This window comes from Magnolia sinica, chromosome 13 (assembly GCF_029962835.1).
Source record: "Magnolia sinica isolate HGM2019 chromosome 13, MsV1, whole genome shotgun sequence".
NCBI classification, from domain to species: Eukaryota; Viridiplantae; Streptophyta; class Magnoliopsida; order Magnoliales; family Magnoliaceae; genus Magnolia; species Magnolia sinica.
In genome coordinates, this window is record NC_080585.1 from 30146380 (window position 1) to 30170079 (window position 23700).

Consider the following 23700-nt stretch of genomic DNA (forward strand, 5'->3'; position numbering starts at 1 on the left):
AGCTGATATTTATTTTTTTCCCTTCATCTATCTCTATGTTAATATGAGTAGGTTGGATCTGAAAAATACATCATGGTGGACCCTGTAAATGTTTGAAGGGTGGGTTTTCTGTGGTGGGTCCACTTTAACTTTAGATCTATCTCATTCTTTTTCTAATGCCATAAAACGACGGTATGGATACAACACATACATCATGGTGGGGTTGACAGAGCTTGTGACGTCACTTCAGTGGCAATTTGGCTACTGACCTTGCCAGTATCTAATCCGCCTCCGGATTGCGGACGGACCTGTCCTGGCGGGGGCTCTGTGGGGCCCATCGTGATACATGCGTTTTATCCCCTCGGTCCATCCATTTTGCCAGAAATGAAGCAGATCCACTTGAACCTTGGATCTGCCTCCGTTTTGGTGGTCCACCTGATGAGTGGACCATCCTAATTATTGCTTGAGCCAGACTGTCTTCATGGGGCGTCCAAAGTAATGCACCACTCGGATGTCCCACGCACGAACCAGTTTGCAAGAGAGGCTTGCTACGGTATCCGGATGCAATGCAATGCAATACAGTACGTTCAGGCCATAGCCACTGAATCTGGGTCATCTTCCAAAGATCCAAACCATTTATCTGACGAGTCTCACTTTGAATGGTGGAAAGACAACAAATAAAAGATCTTAGCTGGATTATTTAAACCCTTTAATAATTTAGCTCTTCTGATTTGAAATGAACAGTCACCATAAGCTTTTTATAATCGAAATGTTGAAAAATTCAATGAGAGAGTTTATTCGGACATCCCCCATCCAATGGGAGCCCTATCACATAAACGGTCTGGATCATTAAAAAAAAAAATAATAGAAGAAATGAAAACACAAATCCAACGGCTAAGTTGCAATACGTGAGGATGTATCCTGGCAAGCTTCCTTACAAGATACGCGTCGTCCTTCATGTGGGCCCTGCTATAGATGCTCAAATGTAGGCAGTTAGCATCAGTCTGACATGAATCTTAGGCCAGGTAAACCTATGGTGAGTGCACCCGATGAGCGGCTCAGATCGCGTGTAAATAACAAGCCAGAGTCTGTCCGAGCATTGAGTAAGTAGCACAAATAGGGATGAATCAATAGGCGTCTGATATCTCATGGAAAAGAAGCAGACCAAAGCACAACCGGACATCCGGGCTCATGATCATGGATTCAAAACACTGAAATGAGGCCTACCACGGATGGCAACTTCCCATGTAGAAAAATAATAATCCTTGTAATCAAGGAGCTAGCCATAGTCCACATTCAACAGAGAATGCCAATAACTCAATGGCTACCACCTTCCATTTGCGTAAAATTTCTGGTGTCCGAGCTATTAAAAAAAAAAACTGAGAAATAACTTAAAAATCTTTAGTCCATAGCCCGAGCATTCATAACATGCATGTGATGCAATAGTCATTATTATTATCGTTACTCATTCAAAAGCACAAATTAAAATAACACTGACAATTCTGCATTTATCATTTGTTTAGGATGCATTTGGCTGGTGTTGCTGCCAAATCATGGTTGACGGCAGTGCAAAAACATAGTACTTCTGGCACTACAAAACAGAAACTGCATCAACATCTGTTTCTCTGGTGTTTTTTCTACCCCAAAACATGATTGTGATGAGAATGCGATGGTCCCATTCTCATCCCAACCCACTACTGGCTTATGAAAGACTACAAAGAGCAAACGCAGAGTGAAAAACCATGTTAGTTACAATGAAATAATGGCAATCGGCAGTCATATACAGTCGGGAAAGTACATGAATTCCAGTGTAGGAAGAAAAGGTATAACAACAACACGAGGAAGCAAGAAACCCAACACTAACAAAATTGAAACCTCAAAAAGAAATTACATCGTTAGATCAAAGGTAGGACTGAAATAGAGATCCTCACCGTTGTGGCATGAAGCCATCACTCTGCTAACCTGGAACAGCATGCCTTCCACCAAATGCATTAGCCAAAGCAAGTCATGCTAAGTCAACTGGAATAAGAAAAGCAGATGGCATTGTTGGACTAAAACAACAGTTGCTGAAGACAGCTGCTTCCCTTTAGGATGGATCATGTGATTCATCCTTTGATGGTTGCACTTCAGGTGAGATCATTGTATCCAACACGAACAGCTTCGGCCCCCCTCCTCTTCGAATTCCTCATCGGATGCACCCGTTTCACTGCCAGATTAAATTTCATACCAGCAAAATGAGCATCAGAATATTCACTTATCGACGGACATATTTATGTGCAAATGCATGCAAGTAGAAAGCTAAGAGTGCCTGTAAAAAGGATGGTATCGATTTTTTTAACAAAAAGGGGGGCAACCATCAATCAAAACAGTCCACTCTTTGGGTCCCGCCTTAAGACTGCCCATGTCTTTAGAGAATCATTTTGACTAGATGATGAACTCTCTTTTCTTTCCATTATTTGTTCAATAGCCATTGAAAAGACCACATGGTTCAGCCCCACCGAGCTGACTTGAACATCAATCTATACCATAGAGTTTAGCATACTCTTGGGCCATTGTGCCAAAACCTCATCGATTAGTCTATCCTAACGAAACCAAAAGTGCCCATAAAATGGATGGTATCAAACATTTTCAACAAAAAGGGTTCAATCATCAATCAGAACAACAATCCACTGTCGGCCACGCCTAAGACTGCCCTTGTCCTTCTTAGAGAATCATTTTGACCAGAAGGTCCAAACTATATGATTCATTTCCTACGAAACTGATGGTTTTAACAAAGAAGGTAGCTGATTGAATGCTTACAGCTTGCATCAACCAATCAATGGGGATTCTGCATGGTAGGCTTAGTAGAATGTTCATGGTCCCCATGTACCCCCCCTCCTTCGAAGTTGGTGTTGGTAAAAGATTCAATCCTTGTAACATGTACTCTTTATTCTTTTCTTCCTTCAGCTGTGTCTATCTTCAGCATTTATTCTCAAGAATGGTTGAAAAGTGAAATCTTTCCCATCCATCCTCAGCAAAAACTTAGGAAGCGACTTGTCCATTATCAGATGCTACAGTTCATGGGAAAACATGTTGCTGTTCAATGTTTCATGTCAGACCTGATATTGCGTTCTCACTAATGAGGTATGCCAATTTATGCATCACCCTACCTGCCTGCATCATGATGCCATCAAAATGCATGTATGCTAACCAGAAACCTCATCACTCATTCGAGTTGTGCCTAATTTCTATGTTGATTAGATACTTCACTCCTTTTAAATTGTCCCTGAGCCAATACTGACTAGACACTTCATCACTCCTAATGCCGAAACCGATGCTGACTAGACACCTCATCACTCCTTTCAAGTTGTGCCTAAGCCTATGCTGACTACAGATCTCATCACTCCAGAACTCTGCCTACATCGATTCTGATTGAGTTGGGCTTCCCAATGATAGACATTCCACAACAGATTTCTCTATCTTGGAGCAACCAAAGACAACAAACTGTTGCTTATTCTTGAACCAACATGGAGCATCACCGATGTCTAGTGTTAGAGTACATTAGAATAATCTGGGAGATAATCATGATGTATCTCTGGGGTATCTCCCATATTAGATTATATTTGATCCTAGGCCATCTCATAAGATCTGACAAGAAACATTTTCTTGTATATATGTGGGTTATTACCAATGAATAATATGCAAGAGAATGTATATTATCAGATCTTATGATATAGCCTAGGATCTAATTTGGTAAACACCCTAGATACACCACAATTATCTCCCAGATTATACTAGCGACAGCAGAACTCGGATTTGCTTCTCTTGTGAGATTTTTGTATCAAAGCCGATGTTCTATAATGCCATCGTATGTGCATGGTCAAAATATAATGACTATCACTTTTTTCGGGAGAAGGTGCTGACTACTGACTACTGAGCAAAGAGATTGCCTCCATATGTTCCTCCACCTAACCAGATTGGCAGTGTATTGACTGTTTCTTGCAAGAGATCTGTATCGTTTTCTCCCTTCCAAGCTTTCAATGCAACGACCCCATCTCAGCTTCAGGGGAATGTATGCATGTATGTGTCTGTATGTCTGTCTCTGTTTATATATGTGAGCACGTGCTATATCGCATGGTCATTACATTTTCAATCTTTCTTTGCCGTTCTTGAATTGTGGGATTATATTTTTTCAATCATGTAACTTAGTTTTTGGGCATCCATGTCACTTTTTATTCCTTCAAAGCTTTGGGACAACATGACACTTCTGTGCAACTGATGAGGGTCAATTAACCACCCATCCATTAAATACATCTCACGACCCTATGTGCTTTCATAGGAAGCATTTAATATGGTGAAAGAAGACACGGCTAAATTGCAGAGATCTAGAAATATCAAGCATAGATACCGATACAAATCATGAAAAGGCAATGAAGACCCAATACAAGAGTAACCCTCAATCCTAAGTAAGAACACCGACATTCCTGTTGGACTCTCTTTATGACTGACAAACAGATACATCCATTCTCAAAGCCAAGTCTAAAATATCATCCAGAATAAGATCTCCACACGTCAAACTTGTACAATGAAGCTGGCTTTATTTTGTTTTGCAAATCTCCTTCCACTATCAAGCGGAGTGGATATGATCTGAAGTACAACCTTAATTCCTCAACAAGATTAAAAATTTCAACCGCTTTCATGTCCCGTGCACCCACCAGACCCGGTGGTGGGTCTGGTCTCTTCCCTTTTCATCTCTTTAATTGATCCATAATAGGAACTTCAGACAAATTCATTAAGACAAATTACAAAAATCCATTACAACAATGGACAATGGTTTCTGATAAAGAGACAGATTCCAGAGACGTCTTCCTTTGTGAGAGAATCAGCAAAGGAATTCACATTTCACCTAACATGATCAAAACCCAACCCTCATGGAAGACAAACTATATAAGATATCATTTGCAAAAAAAAAAAAAAAAAATCCGCTTCCAAGGAGCCTGACATTTGCCAGAAACCCAAGCAAAAACAGTCTTAGAATCTCCCTCGGCAACCAAAGCAGCTAAAAATAATCCTTGAAGAGAGACATTTCAGGATAAATTTCCACTTCCAAGAAGCCTGACCTTTTCCAGGAATCAATGCAAAAGCATTCTTAGAATCTCCCTTGACAATAAGAGGACCCAAAAACGATCCTTGAAGAGAGATACTCCAGTTTTGATGCTAAGGTCTCCACAAAACTCGTCTCTCCATTTCCAGCCAGATGAGAAAGCCAGCTTAGTCCCCATGATGATCACGAATTACCCCGCCAATGTCACATTTTCCTGGATTTCACATAGAACTCCATCAACATTTAATTTTCAATGACCAGGAGAGGGAGGGAACCAAGGGGTTGGCCTTTTATGGAATAAGTGGACATCAATGATGATATCGTTCCAAGTTCCAACTACAAATGATGTCCAAAATCCCCCCAACCTTGAACTTCTGACCATGCTAGACCAAGTTTCAAGAACGAATTTAATATGCTCCACCAATTGCTGGTAAAATTGGTAGCGATCATGTGGATTCTGCCATTCCTTTCCTTCCATATGCCCCACAGAATTGTGATAATTAATAAGAGCTCTCAATAACACTTTCCCCCTAGCCTTAATCTACTGACTCCATGTCTTTCCAATACATATGACACATGTTAGGGAAAGATATAATCAATCGACTCTGAATCTTTTCAACACATAAGACACCTGTTAGGGAAAGAAAAATTCCACTTCTTCAGATTGTTCAAGGTTTACCAAATGAACTACAAAAATCCTTTTCCTTTTACTTTTCATCTCTCAAAACCCCTACAATACATAAGATCCCAGATTACCACACAAGCTACCATAAAAAAGTTTAACTTCCACTTTCCATGTAAGGGATACTTCAATCATAGAATTCACTAAGGCCTCTTGCTATACTCCATCAATGCCTTCCAATTCCTCCATGTTGAAACATCTTTGCATGTTCTTTTTATTAGAGCTCATTGATTCAAGAATTATTCATTGCAACTTTTCTCTTTCCTCTCTCCTGCTCATAGGTGAGCTGGTAGAGAGAGTGTAGCATGTGCGAGTAATCCAGGGTTCAATTCCTGGTATGTTACCTTAAAAATAAAAAAAATAAAAAAATAAAACACTTTTCTCTTTGCTTTGATGTTATCATGTTGTCAAAGATTCCATTACTTCTCTACCCAAATACCCCACATAAGAGAAAGATGGGAGCATTGTCCATAAAATATTCCTACTATCTTTAAATGGATCCATCAACCACTATCCACCACTTTCGGCACTCTTGAAGTGCCCAGGATACCCAATGAGTTTGAACCAAATGGACATCAGTCTTCTAATGAAGAAGAAGAAGAAGAATCAAAGGGGGAAATTGTTCAGGATGGCAAAGCTAGTCCAACAATAGGATTTTATCATGAGAAGGGGAGTATGCAACACACAAGTACATTGGTAGCTACCTCATCCTTTGGAGAAAGAACCTTAAAAAAAGAGAGTGCAAATGTTCAACTCAAGAGTACCTCTTCTAAAGCCCATCCAGTATATTCCTTTCTTTTTATTTTTGCACGATCCCATCAATTTTCTTCCTAGGAATGAACGCTTCAAAACCCCTAAAATTTCCTTTACCGATCAATATTTAAGTCCTTAATCTAAAGAAATATCCATACTAAATTATCTTCAAGGACTCATAAAATTTGACATGTAGACTTTTTTTTAATCCAATCCTCGTACCCTAGCAAACCCAGCCACCCTCCTCCTTGAGATAATTGCCCTTTCCATGTGGCTGAATTTCTTTCAAAACGGCCAATCAACAGATCATACACTATTTTGACGTTTAGTCCATTCAAAAGGAGTCCCTTTCAACCTTTCTATCCTTCAACAGACGCAGATGCACTCTTTGCAACTAAACCCTTTTGTTGGCCACCATTAGGAAGCATTTCAAAATTAAATAAATAAATTATGAATTTAGTTGATTGAGACTCTAAAACAATAAGTGTGCCACTGCCAAATTGGAGATGTGAAATTTCAATCACAGTTCTCCGAAAAAAAAAAGAGAGTTCTCGTAAAAAAAACACTTTACCACTCTTTGAACTATTTTAATTAGCCATTCAGCCACAATAAGGGAAAAAAAAAAAAAAAAGGAATTGTGATTATGACTTACCTTGCTTCAACCATCTGGAGGTTGGAAAGAACATATTATTAGACCCAAAAGAAAAACACACAAATGGTGTTTGAAATGTAACTTTCTATCCAACCTGCCCATCTTTCTACAAATTATGTTATTTATAGCATGGACAATAAGACAATCCAAACCACATGACTGTAAGCTTTTTTCTAGCTCAAGCTGCAGAACAAGCCCGGTTCATCTGCCCTCTCTCTCATGATTGATGGGCAAAAGTGCTAAGCAAAGGTCAACCTCCAAGATTCCCCTCAAAACAACTATTCAAGTCCATCCAAATTAATCAAATAAGATAGGATTATTTGAAGATTCTCAAGTATTCTTCCTCCTCTAACCTAAAAACCTGGAAGAAAAAGCTCGCCCGAAAAGGAAATTATTATTAAAAAAAAAAAAAACATCGTTCAAAGAGTTAAAAGCAAACTCAAACTTCAAGCTTCAAAGTTATAAGAAAACATCTTCAAGCACTGAGAGTAATTCCTAGGAAGAGAAGGTTTCATTGAAACATGACTCCCTCCCAAGAGACTTGAAAACCCATCGCCAAACAGTTTGGAACTTGATCATTGATCATTTTAGAGAAACACTAACCTGTCCACTTGGCCTCAAGCTTCCCTCTTTCCAAAGTGTACGAGCCCTTTCCACTAGTTACTTTTCCACCATCATCTCTCTAGCTCCACATATTTTCTATCAAGGATGGTCCTCCGCAACGCTTGCAGCTCACTCAAGATCCCAAAAAACATCTAGCAAGGCCCAACTCCCTAATATTACCACCACTTAACAAACTGCCAAGGACTCAAAAAAATATTTGGAAATGACTTCTTTTAGAGAAACTAGTGTCTAAAAGAAAAAGAAGATTCATTGAAACATGCCCCACCTATGTGCAGTGTTACATAGACACGTGGTACAGGTGCCAAGTGTCAAATTGTTCGCAAAGTGTCCAGCACAAGAATCTCCAAAAAATTAGGAATCTATGTCATGGACTTGTTAACTCCTTAGTCTTCTTGCCTATGCGTAGGGGCGGCAATGGGCCGGGGGGCAGGCCCAAGGGTTAAGCCCAGGCTTGAAGTCTAGGTCCAGTGTATGGGCTGAGCCGAGTCCAGGCCAATGATGAATGGCCCGGTCCAATCATCAAGTGGGCCACCATTATACAAAACGAATGGACAATTCAAAGACGCTTGTGAGCAATTCCCATGCATTGTATGTGTAGTTTAAAGGCACTCGTTGGATACAGGGTCATGTTTCAATGATCCAAACCATTTATATAATGGGACTTGTTGTCGCTAGAGGATACCTCAAAGAAAATTCTTAGATTGAACTATTTCAAACCTTTGATCAATTAACTCTTTTCTTTATAGGACCAGCATTGGCCTAGCCCTATAGGACCAGGACCATGGCCTTTTTAGTCAATTAGGTCCATGGCTTAGGGGGACTAAGGCCAGCCTAGGAACAACCTCAGCGGCCCTAGTCTGCCCATTAACACCCCTCTACTCGTGTGATACTTGTGCAATGCCCCAACATTGCTTGAGTCAACTTACCAATTGCGTGCAAAACCCAAATGCTATGCACCATACTTAACAAGAATGCTAGAACACCAAAGAGTGACTGGGAATGCTTTGTATTGCACTACGGACGAGATGGCAAAGCACCTCCATGTCCATGACAATTCTGCCCCACCTATTGTGCGACACACTCATGAAGCCTTTGTTGATGAAATGGACTTAACCTTTAAGTTGTCACAAAGTCTCATCTTGCTCTTCGTCATGTGTGGAGTAAGTGGTGGTTGCTTCATCCTTTTATAATGCACTACAATTGTCCCCACCACTAACAGGTCCCCGCTTGGGTTGCCCCAATTCGTCACAGAAAGCCCCTCGCCCTTCATAACTAATAGACCATCCCTTCAAGCCCTTAGTCCTTCCCTTATGAGTCAATCTCATAAGCCTTGTTTGGCTCCCTATCCTAGTCTCATTCACCCTTCGTAACTAAGATACCACCCTTCCAAGACCTCTTTGTTATGAGTCAATCCCACAAGGCTCATAGTCATTGGGTTAGGTTGGGGCTGGGCAGAAGTTGACCTTAGCCCTTCCCTGGTCCCATAAGCACTAGCCATTGGGTCAGGTTGGGGCTGGGCAGAAGTTGACCCTAGCCCTTCCCTGGTCCCAAAAGCACTAGCCATGGCTTGGCCTTGGCTAAGTAGGCTGGAACGGTCCTAGCCCTACAGGACTAAGCCGGGCCAAGGCTAGCCTTATAAGAAAAGGAGTTGAATGATCAAAGGGTTGAAATAGTCCAATCTAAGAATTTTTTACGAGCATCCTCCATTCACAACGAGTCTCATAATCTAAATAGTTTAGATCATTAAAACATGATCCCGAATCCAACAAATGTCTTTAAACTATACATAATACATTGAATGAGAACTACCAACAAGTATCATTAACCTATCCATTCATTGTGTATAATAATGGCCTACTTAATGATTGGACCGGGCCAATACTATGGGATGGGCCATTCATCATTGGCAAAAGTCTAGTGTAGCTCGAACACTTAGTTTAGATTTTAAGCCTGGGCCCAACAAGTGGGCCAAATTTAGGGGCCCAGGCCTTGGCCTATAGGTCAAGCTGGGTTGCCTAGCCCATTGCCAGTTCACCAACCCTACCCTTCTCTAATGAGGTTGAGCATGCTCTCATTACTTGCTCTATCCTATAGGGACATGGCTCCCTCACCATGATCCCCTTGTCTTCCACTTTGATTGCTTCATGCATGGTCTCACCCTCTTTGAGAACTCGTATTAAGCTACAATGCTGAGAACCTCTCGACCTTTGCCTTCCCCATGCGCACCACAAGGACCATACATGAGTAGTCCCCCATCCATGATCGAGACTATCATGAGGAAGGGCATTGTAATCACCTCACAACACTTATGGTCCATTTGGGAGCTTGGATTTGGAATGCATTGGAATCCAAATCACAACTATATTTGAATGAAGGTGATTCTGAATCATCGGCTATTTTTGGTTGAAGTGCACTGGAATCTAAATATTCCGTTTGGAAGCTTGTATTTGGAATGCATTGGAATTCTCCAGTATATTCACAAGACTTGGATTTGATTTACTAAATCAGCTTTCATGTCCCAAATGGTTGCGTGCGCGTATGTGATCGGAAATGAAATAGATATATATATATATATATATATATATATATATATATATATATATATATATATATATATATATATATATATTGGCAAAAAATGAGGAAATTCCAAGCCTTGGGCGGGCTACAAACGTAAGGATCACAAACAAGCAACTCACCGACATTTTTTAACCGTCCATTTAGATGTCCAACGTTTGGATGGTTAGGATTATTCTATTGATGTGATTTTAGTGTTGCAACAGATAATTGGATTGTTTTGGGGTATCATTAGTGTGCCACGTGTATAGCGGATTAGTATCCTATTGGCACCTTTGTTACACATGCGACTCTATTGCCTTTAAAAAGGAGCCAAAACAAGGCATTTCATTTGGATTACACCGAAATCACAACATTTTTGGTGAGATTTCAAAACACATCAAAAGGGTGTATTTGAAATACATTTGATTCCATTTACCTCCAAATCCAAGGCTGCTAAAAGCAAAAAAGTAATTACTTGGATTTGAAATACAGCCAAGTAACAGAAAGCGCGTCTTGTCCATCCACCCACCAATATATAGCTCCACTTTCTTACCCACAACTTGAATGGGCTCGACTTTTGAGCCGACTACTCTATCATGCTACAACTCTAATCATTTTGCCTCCTCATCTAAGATGAGGTTGTGAGTCTGATGAGCAAATATGAGCACCACTCAGAGTGTACCAGAGGAAAAGGAGAGTTGTGGCCCTAGTTCTAGCCTCTTTATGGTTGGATGATCATTATATGGGGCCCGAATCACATACGCAGCCACTTGGAAGACCACATGCATTTTATGCATCTTGGAAGACCTCACACCAGGAAGATGCATGTGGGCTACATATAAGAGCTTGATGGACACATCTAGACCTAAGGGCAAAGGTTTAACTAGCACTAAATCAAGGGTAGGTGAGCAAATCCGATGTTACAATTGCCAAGGATATGGTTATTTCGCACACCAATGCCCCACGAAGGAGCAAAATAAGGCCCTCGTGATTGGTAAGTTTGATAATGATGCAGATGATCAGGGCGATTGCGAAGAAGAAGAATATCAACCCGAAATTGGTACTAATAATGAGGAAGTTGAAGGAATTGAGACCGTTTCACTTGCAGTTGTCAGATGTGCCTTAGCCTAGGCAATAGAGTGATGAATGGCACCAGAATTCAATTTTTTACACTTACGTCAAGTGTTGTGGCAAAAACTACAAAGTGATAATTGATAATAAAAGTTACACTAACGTGATTTCCGCTAGCACTATATCTCATTTGGGTTTGAAACCCGTCACTCACCCACAGCCCTATTGAGTTTCTTGGGTTGATGCGTCCTCGATTCCGATTTCTCAACGGTGTCTTATCCCTATTCAGTTTACCTCCTACAAAGACACACTGTGGTGCAATGTTTTGCCTATGGACGTGGGCGGCATCATTTTGGACAGACCTTGGTTGTATGATTGAGATATGACACTATTCGGTTGCTCAAACACGTGTTCATTAATGTATGAATGTAGAAGGATTAAGCTAAATCCTCTTCCGCCCAAAAACACCTTAGAGAAGAAAGAGAACATCAAGAAGGGTGATTCTAAAGAGGTGAGGAAATCGCAGCCTAAATCTCTCCATATGATAAACGCCAAAGAGTTTGAGGGGAAACTAAGTCTGATTCGGTGGTGCATGCCATCGTGGCACAAGAGGTCACACCTGAGGTTATCGTAGGGTTGCTACCTGAGGTGAATCCGGTATTGAATGAGTTTAGCAATGTTTTCCCTAAGGACCTATCAGATGAACTTCCACCAATGTAGTACATTCAGCATTCCATAGACCTTGTCCCCAAGTCGACTCTACCAAATCTTCCTCACTACCGAATGAACCCTATGGAGCATGCGGAGTTGAAGAGACAAGTTGATGAGCTTATTAGGAAAGGGTTCATTCAAGAGAATTTGAGTCCATGTGTTATGTCAACCCTCCTCACGCCTAAGAAAGATGGTACTTGGCGCATGTGTGTGGACAATCGGGCCATCATTAAAATCACAGTCAAGTATCAGTTTCCTATATTGCGTTTTGACAACATGTTGAACATGATGGCCAATGCCACTATTTTTTCCAAGATCGACCCCAAAAGCGTATATCATCATATACATATTCGCCCAATGGATAAATGGAGGACAGCCTTTAAGACGAAGGATGAGCTATACAAGTGGTTAGTCATGCCTTTTGGCTTGACCAACGCTTCGAGTACATTCATGAGAGTAATGACCCAGGTGTCAATGTCCTTCATGAGTAAGTTCCTGGTGGTATGCTTTGATGACATCCTCATCTATAGTACCTCTAAGGAACAACATCTTCACCATTTGAGATAAGTTTGCGAGGTCCTTAAGACAGAAATTATATGCCAACTTGAAGAAGTGTTCTTTCATGTTTGACAAAGTTATTTTCTTAGGGTTCACTGTTTCTTCTGAGGGCATGTCTGCAAACCCCGAGAAAGTTAAGGCCATAGTAATTGGCCCAAACCGCAGAACATTCATGAGGTGTGTAGCTTCCACGGTTTAGCTACCTTTTATAGGCAGTTTATTCGAGGTTGTGGTTCTATTATGGCTCGCATCATAGATTGCGTTAAAAAGGGGCAGTGCAAATGGACTAATGTTGCCTCCAAGGCGTTCAAGGAGATAGAGCAAGATGATTAAAGCTCATGTCATGAGCCTTCCTGACTTTTCTAAAGTACTTGAGGTTGCATATGATGCATCTGGAGTAGGTATAGGTGGAGTGCTTAGCCAAGAAGGGCACACTGTTGCTTATTTTAGTGAAAAGTTGAATGAGGCGAAGCAACGGTATTCTACATATGACAAGGAATTCTACGCAATAGTTCGGTCCTTACGACATTGGCGACATTACCTACTACTGCAAGAGTTCGTCTTGTTTTCTGACCATGAGGCTTTGAGATACCTTAACTCCCAAAAGAAGTTAAACCAAAGGTATTATAAGTGGGTTGAATTTCTCCAGGAGTACACATTTGTTCTGAAACACAAAGCAGGGGTCGAGAACAAACCTGTAGATGCCCTTCGTCATCGAGTGGCGTTACTCCAATCCATGAGCGTGGAAGTCGCTGGGTTTGAACAATTGAAATGAAACTATTTTGCGTGCCCAAATTTTGGGAAAGTCTACACGTCACTTATGGATGATCAGTCAATGCATGCTAATGAGTTGGTCCTAATAAATGAGTTTTTATTTAAAGGCGACGGACTGAGATTTTCTTGTTTGGGAGTTTCATGCCGGAGTAGCCGGTCATTTTGGTTGAGACAAGACTATTGCCCTTGTCGAGGATAGATTTTATTGGCCCGGTCTCAAGGGGGACGTTGCTAAAATTATTGAGCAACGTAGGCCTTGTCAACTAGCAAAGTAGAAAAGGCAAAACACTGGATTATATACGCCTTTGCCAATGTTATACGCTCCATGGCAAGATATCACTTATTGGTATGGATTTCGTGTTTGGGCTTACCCAAGACGATCAGAAAGAACGATTCCGTCTTTGTGGTGGTGGACCGTTTCTCGAAAATGGCTCATTTTCTCCGATGTTCCAAAACATCTTATGCCTCCAACATTGCCATTTTTTTAGAGGTGGTTTGCTTGCATGGTTTGCCAAAAACCATTGTGTTTGATATAAATGTAAGATTCATGAGTTATTTTTGGAAGACACTTTGGCATATGATGGGTACGAGACTCAAGTTCTCGTCGGCATACCATGCTCAAACTAACGGTCAAACAGAAGTGGTTAATAGAAGTTTAAGAAACCTATTACGATGTCTTGTGGGTGACCATATTAGAACTTAGGATTCAGTTTTACCAGTTGCAAAGTTTGCATATAATAATTCCATCAATAGGTCAATAAGCATGAGTTCTTACGAAGCAGTTCATAGTTACAAGCCTAGGAAGCCTATAAATCTCATTCCCATGTCAGTCTCCCATATGCCTTCACAATCCGCAGATGCATTTGCATGACATATTCATGATTTGTATGCTGAAATTAAGAAACGGATTAACGTGAGCAATGAAAACTACAAAATACTTGTTGACTCTCATAGTAGGTTTTAAGAATTTAAAGTAGGGGATTATGTGATGATTCGAATGGGTGTTCTATAACGGTAACGGTGGCCGTAACGGCCACCACCGTTACCTTTACAATAAGGGTCGTAACGGCTATTACGGCCCCCATAACGGCCGTTATGCTCTCTTTTTTATTGAAAAATAGAATCCTGAAAAACCTGTATTTGCCCCGTAATGTTGATTAAAAAGTATGAAAACATGTATCTACCCCATAACAGACAATTAAGGAGCTGTTATGGCCTTTATAGGGGACGTAACGTGCTATTAACAGCAATTACAGGTCATTTTTTTCCATACCGGCTGTTACGACACCGTAACGCATAATGGTTGCCACCGTTACCTTTACGTAACGGCCTTTACAGCACACCCAATAAGGCCATTACGGTTTCCACAAGGGACCGTGAAGAAATTGCAAGCCTGCAGTGCAGGACCTTATAAAATATTGAAAAGATTGGGATCTAATGCATATATTGTAGATTTTCCACCTAATATGGTGCGTGAATCACAAAGACGGCTTCAAAGGCTATACCTGGATCTCGTCGAGTGTTACCGCAACTTTATTTCACCAGAGACGAACTCTTCTCGGCCAAGGGAGTTGATGAGGATATCCGAGCACCATTCAAAGTGTACCAGAGGAGGAAGAGAGTTGTGGCCCCAATTCCAGCATCTCTATGGTTGGATGATCATTATATGGGGCTCGGATCGCGTACATAGTAGCCACTTAGAAGACCCCAGATGCATTTTATGCATCTTGAAAGACCTCACACTGGAAAGATGCATGTGAGCTACATATACGAGCTTGATGGACACATCTAGACCATTGGATCTTGATTGTTGCATCGTTGGACCATCATGACTGTGAACCACCTATTGGACACGGATAGTTCAAATATAGTATTTTGATTAGTTTTAGTCACTTATTCAGCTAGTTGTTTTATTATGGCGTTCATTTTATATTTTGTCAAGATATGAGTGTTTTGGTCATGTTTTAAGTAATTAGGCGTCTTTTTGTAAAAAAGTATCTTCCGCGACTATATAAGGCTTGGACATCTCCACCCTCGGCCATTATTAAATATGTGAAATAAATTTTTTCTCTCCTTGCTTTGAGATGAAGCAAATCTCTTGTGATTGGAGTGAATTAGTATGATGCCATGGAGTGATTCCAAGTTATCATTCTCTTCTATCAAAAGGTATTTCTTCACTTCTCTCTCTCTCTCTCTCTCTCTCTCTCTCTCTCTCTCTCTCTCATCCTCTTTTCTTCTTTCTCCTGCAACAAGCAATCCCTACCTCAATCCTTGTTCTTTTTTCTTCTAACCTCCACTGACCCAATCCCCCTGACCGTACAACCGTACAGCCATCCATGGCCGTACCTTGCCTGTACGGCCATATGGACATATTTGAACGACTGTCCGTATACCCCCCACCCACCCTAGAAGCCTTGAAATATTGTTCCATCTACCACAAGAAATTCTCAAACTCCTTACTTCCCTTGCTTCATTGAAGCACTAGGGTCAAGGATCATGAGTTTAGTGAACCCCTTAGAGTAAATCCAAAACTAGATATGAACTTCTCTATGAAGTCAACCCTAGCACATACCTCCTCAATCTCCTTTTACATTATCTCCCAAACCTCAGCAATTTGGGCCTTGAGTACCTCCACCGTACTGGCCATGTCTCCACCAACCTACTTGACAATCTAAGCATGAACTTGTTCGGTTCACTCCAAGTTCCTTAGTCTCCCATGGCCATCGCAAGCTCCAACTTGCCAATGCAATCCTCTAATGAACTAAAGTCCCCAATCACCCTCGAGTGAGTTATTTGACCGATCCCTCTTATTATGCTTGAATGGACACACAAATGCTCTTTAAATGCTTAGTTGTAGTCACATCTGATGCTGAAATGATTTCCACAGTACCAACCACACTCTGAAACTAACTGTCAGGGACTTGCTATCTCCTTAGCCTTATTGCTTGTGTGGCAATCGTGGAACGCCACAACACTACCCAAGTCAGCCTACCACTTGTGTGCACAACCTAAATGTTATGCACTACACTCGGAATTTTAGAAAACAAGTGAGTTTGTGGGAAAGCTTTTTATTACACTTGGGGCCTGTTTGGTCCATGGGCTTAAATGGTATGGAATTGCATTAGAAGGGATTAACACCATTATCTCACAATGATTGAATGTCTGAAAATACCATGGCATTTTGGCAATCCAATCACATGTTTGGGACAATTCTTGCCATGGGAAGAATATTGGATTAAGCAAAAGCCCATTTGGTGGACCATGGAATTGTAATCGACGAACCAAATTCACAACGGATGTCGGTCACTCGTACACGTGTATAACTAGAATGTCAAGTGTAAAGGGCGTATATGAATGGACAGCATGGATAAAACACATGCATCAATGTGGGGCCCACATGTGTAGTGGATTTCAAAATTCACCGGAAATCCTGCATGGGACCATAGGCAATTCCATCCCACCTAATCCCAACCCTTCTCATCCTCCCCAAACACATGTTGGAATTTGCATGGGACCAAATGCAATTCCATCCCACCTAATCCCATCTAAGCCCGCGTACCAAACAGGCCCTTAGGACGATATGCTTATAACTCTTAAGGAGTGAGTCCCAAATGAGGATTCCTCTATATATTGGCTTAGGCACCAAGGTATTCAATAACAGTAATGTTGGCACTAACAGCCAGCATTATGGCCATTATCATTATGATGCATGCCGTAATGACCATTACAGCCCTGTTACGATCAAAAATATTTTTAAAGAAAGGAATGTGAAAAAATATTAGAAATTTTCAGGGAAAAAAAAAAGAGAGGATCCCTTATATGTATTGTTTTCTAGTTTTGGACATGTAAATGATGATGTAACAGGTCATTCTTAGGTAAGAATGTTGTCTTGGGCTACTTATGTTCTATTTACCTGATTGATTCTAGGACTCCTATATTTAAAATTCTAACCAAATCATTATACACAATTTTCCTCAAGAAATTTGAGAAAAAAAATATTAAAACCAAAATTCAGATGAATAGTTTCGGCCCAATTTAGGTGTACACTTGAATGACATGAAAACGGCCTTATATTCATGAAATCCATGGGATTCACTCCACTTAGGAACATCCCTTATCATTATACAAATTTCATTGAAGAACATCCCAAGATGGCTCATTACAGGTGTTAAGGCCATTACAAGCCCATAATGGCTGTTTCAGCCATTACATGCACGTTACAGTCCATTTCTTCTGAACGGCCATTGCAGCCCCATATCATGTAACTATGCCCACATTACTGTTATGTAATGGCCGTAACTAACCATATTTAAATACCATGTTAGGCACTCTCCAAAGATTTATATTAACGACTTGGATTGTGTCATGTGGCATTCACCCAATGGCCAAGAACACTATAGTACTCTTCTAGACTCTTCTACACAAGCCTAGCCACCAATGAACTTCAGAACCTTCCAGGGATCTCTACACAATGCCAACTAAGAGTAAACACTCTAGAATTCTCTACTTTCTTCTACCATATACAAGCCTCCCTCTAATTACATATGCACATGTAGAGCCAGAAATGTCTGAATCCCTGGATAAACCTCCATGCCCATGACAACAGGGACAGTTCCGTACACAAACCCAAAAAAAAAGGTAAGTCTCAAATTAAAAAATCGAAGAAATAAAACATAAAAAGGTAAAGGAAGTTTTTTGTTGGATAGAGAATAAGAGGAAATTTAAAATCACATCCACATAAATCTAATATAAACCAATTAGTAGTAATCTAGGAAAAAGCAATAATCACTTGCTCTCTTTCAAAGAACCTCATCAAAAGCACATGAAAGAAAAATTGATATTTTTTCACTTGTGTCATGTACCTACATTAGAAATGAACTTAAACCTAGAGTGTAGAGCGATATGTATGAATAGTTTCTTCAACACGGAGAATGGAGGCAAGCTTGTGAGCAAGGAGAGAGAAATCTTCAACTTGGCAAAAGAAATTTGCACAATGTGTCCAAATGGAGAGCAATTGGACGCACTTGAAGTATCCATCACAATGGCACTTTTCAATGACAACACAGACGCTACATCCATACAAATTTTGGATTATCGCGCCGTTGTCTATGAGTGCCCACTTCTCTCAAGTGTTCATCATTGCAACAAACCAAAAGTAGAGATGTGTCCGGGTAACAATGCCTAGGAAGCTTATTAAAATCTGTCTCCACACCATACTTTGAACTGAATCGCTTTGGAGAAACACTCACCAATCCCTTTAAATGAGTCTTCCACCTTACCTCCTTCCGTGTGTATCACCCCTTTACCCTATTCACCAAGGCCCATTGATGTTCAGGCTCCCAATCGCAACAATCTGCCACTTAACAATTAGATTGGTTGGCCCCACAAGAAATCAAAACAAGTCGGTGTGCCCCATAGGTGTTTCGTTCAGATTCTAGACCCACGCATGTACTATTCACACATGCACTATTCATCCATACATATACATGGGTTAAACATAAATTTATATCTATTATTAGTAGCTCCATGCTTGCTTAAACTTGATTAGCAAGCAATAAGAGATGTTTTAGTTAAATAATGAAACTGGTGCATCTATGCCGATGTGTATATAAGGACATAGGCATGGAACTTACAGACCTATGTGATGGAAGAAAAAACTCTTTTTCTTTGAAGCCTGTGATGAGTTGATTTTGTGGAATGTGATGCCTCTCAAAACTAGTGGTGTGACTCAATTATGCCCTAGAAAAAATTTGAAGCTCATTGAACAATCCTTTATGTTCCTTTTTTACCATGTCTACTACTGCGTGGAATTCACTGAGAAGAATTTCAGCAACAGTTACTTCAAAACTGCTATGTAAATTTCATATTCAAATTCTTTCCAATTAGGGCTCAATTTCCACTCACACTATGCCAGCTGTCCCCTCCAATACATTCCCCCTGGACGATGTTCCTTCACAACACTTGAGGCTCACTCCCAAATCCCTACCACCACTTACCAAACAGTGCTGAGTTTCTATCACTAAAAATTTCCATTCCACTTCTTATTTGGAGATCTGGACTTCCAATTTTAGCTGTAGAAGTATGCCCACATCTCAACCCTCCCAATATGCAGTTCTTAAAAATGGACTTAGCAAACCAGCATAATAAATTTGGAAGCAAATAAGGATAAGTTAGGTTCTTCCCTCCTAATTAACTTGATGTCTAAAACATGTAATAATAAAAAGAAAAAGTTATAATCATTCCCAGCATAATCCATCAAATTCCATGCAAGAAGAATGACGTCAGATCCATCCCAAGATGAAAATATGACTAAAAACAGAAAATAGAAATGCCCATCATCAAAATCAGGAATTCAAACCGGAAACCTTAAATCAGGAATTCACACTGGAAATCTTAGGAGGTTGGTGAGACATATAGTGGGAAGTAACCATTAAGTTACATAAGCTTCCCAAGAACAACAGTCGACCGCTGCTGAAACTACACATCAGTTTGATATCAAGGCTCCTAGAAAGTCTTGTCAACATATATAGTTCTGACATCCAAACTCCAATTTGGAAAAACAAAAAACAAAAAAAAACAAAAAAACAAAAAAAAAAAACGAAAAAAAAAAAAACAAAAAAACAAAAAACAAAAAAAAAAAAAAAATACAAGAAAAAAAAAAAAAAAACAATAGCAAGTTAATTAAGCTGCAGTTTTGAGATCACATAAATTACTCACAGCCGATGACGTTTTTAGAGCAAGTAATGAAATTGGTAGTCAGAGCCAATTTTACCTAACTGACAATGAGTTCCAAGCAGAAATCATGTACTAAAGACGTTTCTCTTTTCAGAGAACAAACAACAAAAATAAAAGAAAACAACACAACACGATCAAGCTAAAAAAAAAATGGAAATGCTGGAGTCTCATTCTTATGTGCAATTCTCAATTAATACTCAAAGAATCCAAACGTACCTAGCTTCAAATTCCCTGATATCGACAAGCTCTCCACCACATGCATCTGTCCACTGCACTTTCCTCCTTTCAGTACAACCCAAGGCATCATCGTTGCCCTTTTCACTCAATATGCCACGTGTATCATCACCCCCATCCAAGGGTTTCTTAAGGCTACTCTTGAGTCGCACATTCCGTCGATTCTCATCGTCCACACCATCACCATTGTCAGAAGCAGAAGAGGGACCCTGCAAGATGTCTGGCTGGCGTGCAGGACCCACTTTTGGGGGCGAAGGGCCATCAAGGCCTACAGAGGTGCGGCCAAAGCAGATAAAGTAGGCGCATCCACGGGAGCGCCGGTTCTTCCTGGAAGCCAGCTGTAGGTCAGGGTCTTTCTGCTCCAACAACTGGAACTGGTTCCACGGCGAAACTCTCATGGGTCTCTCTTCGCTTCTCTGGCCCAAGAGCAGAAGTGTGAGGCCTTTACTATACCCTGAAGCCGAAGAGGAGAAGAAACCTCCTCCTTCTACTGCCAATAACATCAGCACTGCACATCAGGGCACAAAATGGGACCTCTTTTTCTCGCTTTCTGCCAAACTGACATACAACCTTTTCTTCCTACAATCCGGGACCACCAGTCCTTCACAGCTCAGCCTAGCTGTGAGAAAATTGCCAAAGAATCTGGAATAATTCAACAATGTTGTTTCAAGCGAGGAAACACATACAGTAACGCTTTTCATTCTTTTCTTTTTTCAATTTCTTGGGAGATGGTCCATTATTATTAATATTCACAAAACGTACAACACATAAAAAAAGAATTGTAACATGAAATTTATAAGAAATAAATCATGTTCATGAAAATGGACCCCAAGTGTTAAAATTAAGGGTCTAAATTGGTACGTCACAGGGTACCAAGCTAGTTACTTTTCAGGCTCCTATTCGAGGGATGGAGGGCCCCCATGTAGTCAGCTCACACAGATGGGTCCCATCATTTAATGTGAGAGTTCTTCATTTCCACCTAGGAACTCCATCCAGTAACTAATTTGGTCTTTCAGTGATGGAGCACCTAAGGTTTTGTGGCTTTTGCGTTAAAGTTAAAACAATAGAATCAAACTGGCAAGAAAATAAAATTGTCAACAAACAGAAAATTGGAGAAGATTGTTAATAAATTCAAATTCATATAACAGGAAAATAAATAAACAGTACCAAAAATGAAAAAGAAAAGGAAAAGATGGGAAGTGCTTTACACAGGAAATGCAAAGGGAAATGATTCAATGTCTAACACCTTTTTTCTTATGCAGTCTATGCTTTACCTGTAGCACACATGTACAAGACCAGGACCATGCATCCTGGACTCAACCATGGATGAACTACAACCAAACATGTACACTGATCACGTGATCTTGCCCATCCGAACGGAGGACTTTGGGGGAAATTCAACCGAATAGGGGGGAGGATAATGCCCAACACACTCAATCTTGTGCACGCAGCACATATGATGTATGTGAGATCCAGACCATTCATCCACAATTGTGCGATGGATCAACCATATCTGAGAAACCACAATTACAGGCAATCCTAACCATCCAGAAGAACTTTGGGAATTAAAATGAATGGACCAAAATGGAGAGGTCAACCAGCAGTCAACATTCAGTGGAAAAACTCTCTAGCCTGGAAATTGAGATCATCCAACCAATGAGATTTCAGGGTATAGTGCATCTATGATTAGGCCCACCTCATGAACTGTCCAGATCTCATAAACATGACACTGTTGTAACACAATTCCAAATTACCAGAAATTTGGCAAAAAGAGAGGAGATCCACCATACAAATGGCAGATGCATGTGACGATCCGAAGCCTTCACACATCACTAGGCTCGAAAAATGGACCATGGACAAAAATCACAATTAATACACAATTTTAACCACGCAAAAAAAAAAAAAAAAAAAGGCGGCAGAAAACAGCTGGACAGATTTTTGGGATTCTTCACACCATTCCCAATATAGGTATGAATCCCCGATCACCGTAATTTTTGTTCTATGATCTACTCATGGCTGTCCCTGATCGAGGAACATTTGAGATCATCAAACACATAAGCCACATATACAGTATAGAAAGGGAAAGGATGGATGAAAATTTGGTCCACCCAAGTGTACTGGATCTCTACCCAAACAACCCCAAATTATTCTAGGAAAAGAATGTATTGAAATATTTACATTTTCTATCATCAACACAGGAACCATCATTCGTATGAATCCTCAACGATATTCGAAAATTCAGAAAACTAGCGCTGAAAATACAAAAAGGAAAAAAGAATCAAAAAATGGAATTGAGTTACCAGAAACAATCAAGAAACTCCAAAACCTTTCAAAAATCAAAAAAATCAAAACCCTAATTCTTGTATTTGATGAAATGAAGCGCATTTTAGTAATATTCTGCCTAACTCAGAAAAAAGAAATGAGCTAAAATCCATTAACGTCGATTTTGAAGAATTACAGCAAGTGAAGGAGCAGATGAGAACGGTACCAGAAGAGAAGAGATTTCAGATCTGCAAACGAACGGCGGAGATTTCGCAACAGCTCACATCGCGAGGAACGGGTGCTCCGGCATTTCTGACGACCTGTCCGGAGGAGAAGCGCATGAGATCGGCGAGGAATTGAGAATAGATCGGGAGTGCGGAGAGCATGTATGCTGGAGTGAGTGCAGGTGCGCTCCTTTTTTAGAAGGGAGAGACAATGACGCGACGGCGCATGATAGCGACAGGTCTTTTACTATTATCCTTTAAAAAAAAAAAAAAAAAAAATTTATTTTAAGGGGTAGAAAAGGAAAGCATGCTTTTGTTGGCATCCGGCGTGGCTGAAGAGTGCGTACCCAATTTCTCTTCCTTTTCCTTTTTTTTTTCTATTATTTGAAAGTGTATGTATCGACTCAATTACTCTGGTACGCCAAAGTACGGGTACTCCCTTATTTTATTTGTGTGGAGCACTGATTTAGTGCGCATCGTGAGCACTGAATGTTGGTGTGCATACCTCATCCATACTCCCTGGGTTTGGTTGGCCGGACGGATCCCATTGGATTAGGAGTGGATTAGTTTAAGATCCATGGGATTGCTATGTTCCTGGACAAGTTCACCAAGTTTGTTTGGCACGCCGGCATATCCCAGGATTTTACCTTTCAATCCCTTCCAATCTGTCCGGCCAAACACACCTATTGAATGGGATTAGGAGAGATGGGATCAATTTTAAGATAATGATGGTGATGTCAGTGGATTGGTTTAAGATCCATAGGTTTACTATATCTCGGGACAAGTTTATCAAGTCTGT

The 23700-nt window shown here is 40.4% G+C and overlaps 1 protein-coding gene across 2 annotated transcripts; it reads right to left on the reverse strand.

Moving 5' to 3' along the window:
* Positions 1-1706: 1706 nt before the first annotated feature.
* Positions 1707-23098, reverse strand: LOC131223427 (uncharacterized). Of its 2 annotated transcripts, none has more exons than XM_058218842.1 (3): positions 22904-23098; positions 20398-21034; positions 1707-2185 (listed from the first exon to the last, which is right to left on the reverse strand). In XM_058218842.1, the coding sequence occupies exons 2-3, from the start codon at positions 20916-20918 to the stop codon at positions 2116-2118; spliced, it is 591 nt and encodes a 196-aa protein (XP_058074825.1). In that variant the 5' UTR covers positions 20919-21034; positions 22904-23098; the 3' UTR covers positions 1707-2115. The 2 variants fall into 2 exon arrangements, with proteins under 2 accessions (XP_058074825.1, XP_058074824.1); XM_058218841.1 differs by having other exon boundaries at positions 20398-21057.
* Between the last annotated feature and the right edge of the window lie 602 nt (positions 23099-23700).

Coding starts and splice junctions, on each gene's coding strand:
- LOC131223427 (XM_058218842.1), bottom strand. CDS start 20,918: ATGTTATTGGCAGTAGAAGGAGGAGGTTTCTTCTCCTCTTCGGCTTCA. Junction 2,186..20,397: donor ATCAGGGAATTTGAAGCTAG/GTACGTTTGGAT, acceptor TTAATCTGGCAG/TGAAACGGGTGCATCCGATG.